Consider the following 5,000-nt stretch of genomic DNA (forward strand, 5'->3'; position numbering starts at 1 on the left):
CCCCAGGTCCCTGCCCCCGTGAGCCGCAACAAGTTCATCTCATCTTCAGCCTCTGATCCTTGATCAGGTCTCAGGGGCAGCAGCTCCAGCCTCTGATCCTGGATCAGGTCTCAGGTGCAGCAGCTCCAGCCTCTGATCCTGGATCAGGTCTCAGGGGCAGCAGCTCCAGCCTCTGATCCTGGATCAGGTCTCAGGGGCAGCAGCTCCAGCCTCTGATCCTGGATCAGGTCTCGGGGGCTGCAGCTCCAGCAGGGACCCCAAACGTCCCTTTCCCGGGCCACATTAACCAGCTCTAACTGGGGGATCCTGAGGCGTTCCCCCGACAAGTTGCGTAAAACAAAACGTTGACTTTCTGTGCTGTTTTTCAGAAAACACACACGACGCAACGATGTTCATTTAACACATTTAAGCGGTTTCATTTAGTAGAAGTGGTTTTTTTCCTCCTCTATTAAAAACCAGAGCCGCGGCGTCTGTTAGAAACCCTGATCCAAGCCCGGCCCCAGAAGCATTACGGTTCTTTGTCCTCGCCACGCTCTCAGGCGTCGAGTTAAATAGTGATGAGGTGTCATCGCTTTGTCAATAAGACACTTCCTGGCTGACAGGCGGTTGGCGGTTGGCGGTTGGCGTTTCACTGGAGCTAATCTCACACACATTAGGTCAAAGGTTTACTGGACACAGGGCGGGTTGAAGGCCGGCCTTGGAGCGGGTTAATGGCCCGTGACGCTCTCTGAGCTGTGAAACACTTGTTCTCACCCTGTGCGGCTCTGGCTACTGTGTGCTGGAGGAGGGGAACAGGTTCCTGCTGGTTTCAGAGCGCGTGTTGCATCATTCAGGGCGCCGCCAGCTGCAGATTACACTCAGGAAATAGTCCCAATGTGTGATACGTCGTCACAGCCAGATGTTGGAACTCTGCACCATTTGGGTCCAATGACAAACGCACACATTAAGAGTCCTGGGGCCTCACTTCTAAAGCTCACCGTGCACAGAAACCACGCGTAGACGGGCAGAAGTGTGCGGTGGCAAACGTTATTTACAGAAAAATGATTTGCGGAGAAGCGTGCGTATTCCTGCCCCAACCATCACCCGTGAGCAGAGCTCTAGAAAAGTTTTCCTGACTCAGGAATCAGCGACACTCGATGGAAACACCATGAAATAAAGCTGAGTCAGCAGAAAAACACACACATTAACTCTAAAATAGATGTATCTCTCACCGTATGAAGCCGAGCTGTCGCTGTGGATAAGCTGAACTAGTATAGGATTGAACAACAGAAGAGATGCAGTTTGAATTAATGATCAAGTTTACAACGGCAGACGTCGGCAGGTGTGTCCGTTTGGACCAAGTTGTGAAAAGTTTTGTGCAAAGGGGCGACTCCGTAAAGCTCCATTTCCTTCCTCTGAGTCATTTCCCTCATTTCAGTCACTGTAACGTCCTCATTAAGACGGCGTCCACGTTCATGAGCTGCATTTATAAAAGACAGAGGGAGGAAGACGGGGGATGACACTGCAGGTGTGAATGTATCTGTATTTATAAAGGAAAGATTCTGCAGCACACTTGTGGTTTTGTGCGAACGCAATGTTTAGGGAAAGATTCTACGCACAGTTTAATAAATGTGGCCCCGGTGGTCCAGATGAATTCCTGGTGCAGTCTCGATCAGGGGTCACTGTGCCCCGTTAATCAATCAGCTCTTTTGTCTTTCTCGCCAGGCGCTCCACAGGCCGCCACCGCCCCCGATGAAGGAGCACCGCCTGTCTCCGATGCGTGAGGAGCAGTTATCAGCGCCAGTGAACGAGGACCGGTCGCAGAATGTGGGAGTTGCTGGAGGCGGTCCCCCTGGAGCCGTCTGCGGCGCCGGGAGCAACAAGAAGCCACGGTCGCGCACTAAGGTGCAGTGTTTGATTCTTCTCTTTGGGTTTTTCCCACGCTTCACGTTCAGTGTTCATTCTTAAAACTCCTGAAACTCTTTGAAACTAACCGCGATGATCTCAAACGTAGACAGATTCAGCTTCTTTCTCATGTAAAGTATTGAACTGAACATGTTTCCGAACATAGAGACTTTCCAAACGAGCGGCACACGAGTGAAAGCGTTCATCCAATCAGCTGCAGGCATTACAGTTGTAGAAGGGTGTGTCGTTGAGAGGAAACTGATAACTGACAGTCGTTTGTCCACCAAGTGTTCAATGCGGGGAAGGGGGGCGACCACGCCTCCAAGAAGTGCAAAGGGCCATGAAGCAAAGTGGCCAAATGGTGGAATTACAACTACCGGGTCAATCTCCTGATTTATCTGCAGGATTGGCAAACTCCATTTCACCCAGTCCCAGCCTGCAGTAGCTGCACCCAACAACAGACAACCCTGGCAACCAGCAACGCCCAACGCTATCTCCTGATCCGCGCCCAAAAAGACCATCTCTCTCAGGACCACCAAAGTCTTAGTTATAGATTGTGGGATCTGGTTTTAACCTCAGTGTCTTGTCTTCTAGATTTCTCTGGAGGCCTTGGGGATCCTGCAGAGCTTCATCCAGGATGTGGGCCTGTACCCAGACCAGGAAGCCATCCACACCCTGTCAGCACAGCTCGACCTGCCCAAACACACCATTATCAAGTTCTTCCAGAACCAGCGCTACCACGTCAAGCACCACGGGCGCCTCAAGGAGCTGAGCGAGGGAGCCGCCGCCAGCGGGGGTGTGGATGTCAGCGAGTACAAAGAAGAAGAGCTTCTTTCGGGTTCAGAGGACCTGGAGTCCAGCGAGGACGGAACGGAGGACATCTACCCGACCACAGACGGGAACGGAGGGAGCACGGGGGGGATGAACCAGCAGCCGGCCTCCTCCGGCTCCAACTCCAGCCATGCGTCCTCAGGGACTCAGGAGGAAGGAAAGGACCAGGGGCACGGCAGGCCTGGTGGTCCTCTGGGCCCCGGGAGCTCCTCATCCAGTCCCAGAGAGCAGACTGACTACCAGAGGTAGAGACTGACACACGGAGAGGGGAGGACAGAGAGAGAGGGAGGGAGAGAGAGAGCAAGACAAAGAAAAGATGGACGTGAAGAAAGCATCAGGCTGAAACACTGTAAAACCCTGAACAGTGAACACCTGCAGTGAAATTACCTCAGCAAAGGTTTGCAAAGAGCTGCAACGCGGCAGCGGTTGAGTAACTGTGAAAGAAAGTTCCCCCCAGAACATTTCAATAACCCACTCATTAACAGCTGATCTACTGCTGCTCATGGCTCCGACCTACAATCACAAGACGTCATCTCCACTTTCTCCTGATCAGCCGGAAAAGACACTCCGAGGCCGAGGGGTTGCACCGCGGATGGTTCCCGCTCCTCCTCCTCTCCACAGTCTGAGCACAGTCACAGAAGACCTCCTCCCTACGTACTCGGCTGACTTTGCCCCGCTGAGTGACATTTATAGACCTGATCCCGGGTCGTTCCGAGACCTCTACAATCCTATAAATCCTCAGGACGCACACCGATGTAGCTAATGCTGTTTCCTGCCTGAGAACGCCGTTCATCCGACGACCACGACCTGCCCCCGCCTCACACTTCCATCGAGCACTTAACCGTTCACAAAGACGCTGGTGTTTTGTGGAGTCCCTCCCTCCGTCTCTCCTCTCGAGACTCACCGAACGTTTTATACAAAAAACACACAAAAAATGACAGTGGACAGCTTGGCAGGAGGAACGGTGGACTGACATCAAGAGGATGTGGCGTGGAGGGACACTGGAGGCTACTCTGAACCCTTCCTGGCGCCGCCCCCACGTATGTGTGGCGAGAGGAAAAATGTCCAGAACAGGAAGGACGGAGCGGAGATTCAGCAACCAAACAATCAGTCACTTTATGTGCGGTAGTCCACTCTCGCCATCTCACTCTCTCCCCCCTTCCCTCGCTCTAATTGGCGCCCACGGTCTTGTGTTTCACCACACCTCCCCGCACTTAAACTTCACCAACCCTATTTATTGCTATCTTTATCCATGATTATTATTATCATTATTGTTATTATTGTTGTTATTATGGTTAGAATTGCTGTCATCGCGTGTTATTCTTAGTTTTTATTTCCATGGTTTTAAATATTGGTTTCCAGAAACTGGGCGGTGGTTTGGGAAACGAGAGACACTGAGAGCGCTCGGCCCCGAGAGGAGGAGGAGAAGAAGAGGAGGAGGAAGAAGAGGAAGAAGAAGAAGAGGAGGAAGAAGAAGAAGAAGAAGAAGAAGAAGAGGAGGAAGAGGAGGAGGAGGAGGAGTGGAGGGTGGAAGACGAGGAAAAGAAGCAGTTACTGAGTGTTATTGGGTTTTATTATGACTCTTTTTTTTTGTAGTTGTTTCCCAAAATAAATTGTGTACAGAGAGAAATAGTGTAAAGTACGACAGCGTATCAGAGCCGAGCGTAAAAGAATAATAAGATAGATACGGACCCGGGGGACGGGGGGTAATATTTGGAGAAGAAAGTCGCACACAAGTTGCAGATTTATGAGATTAAAAGTAGCAAATTTAGGAGAAATAAAGTAAAAAACATAGTGTTTTGTTTTACATTCCCTGTTAAACGACATTCCAACATTCCAACGTTTTTATTGTAGATTTGCGACTTTTAATCTCATGAATCTGCGACTTTTTCTCATAAATCTGCGACTTTTAATCTCATAAATCTGCAACTTTTTCTCATGAATCTGCGACTTTTTCTTGTAGATTTGCGACTTTTAATCTCATTAATATGCGACTTTTTCTCATAAATCTGCGACCTTTTCTCATAAATCTGCGACTTTTAATCTCATAAATCTGCAACTTTTTCTCATTAATCTGCGACTTTTTTCTCGTAGATTTGCGACTTTTAATCTCATAAATCTGCGACTTTTTCTCATTAATCTGCGACTTTTTTCGGGCAGATTTGCGACTTTTAATCTCATAAATCTGCGACTTTTTCTCATAAATCTGCAACTTTTTCTCATTAATCTGCAACTTTTTCTTATTAATCTGCAACTTTTTTCTCGTAGATTTGCGACTTTTCATC

General features: G+C 49.5%; 1 protein-coding gene across 3 annotated transcripts in view; it reads left to right on the forward strand.

Annotated features, from left to right (window-relative positions):
* satb2 (SATB homeobox 2) overlaps positions 1-4,725 on the forward strand; it is a 52,928-nt gene extending 48,203 nt beyond the window's left edge. For 2 of the 3 annotated variants that reach the window (XM_083921222.1, XM_083921224.1), the window contains exons 13-14: positions 1,684-1,884; positions 2,479-4,725. In XM_083921222.1, the coding sequence (XP_083777348.1) occupies positions 1,684-1,884; positions 2,479-2,964 (687 nt within the window). In that variant the 3' untranslated portion in view covers positions 2,965-4,725. The remainder of the gene's footprint in view (positions 1-1,683; positions 1,885-2,478) is intronic. The other variant, XM_083921223.1, reaches the window with a different exon arrangement.
* The last annotated feature ends 275 nt before the right edge of the window (positions 4,726-5,000 follow it).

Source organism: Echiichthys vipera (assembly GCF_963691815.1).
Source record: "Echiichthys vipera genome assembly, chromosome: 10".
Lineage (NCBI taxonomy): Eukaryota > Metazoa > Chordata > Actinopteri > Perciformes > Trachinidae > Echiichthys > Echiichthys vipera.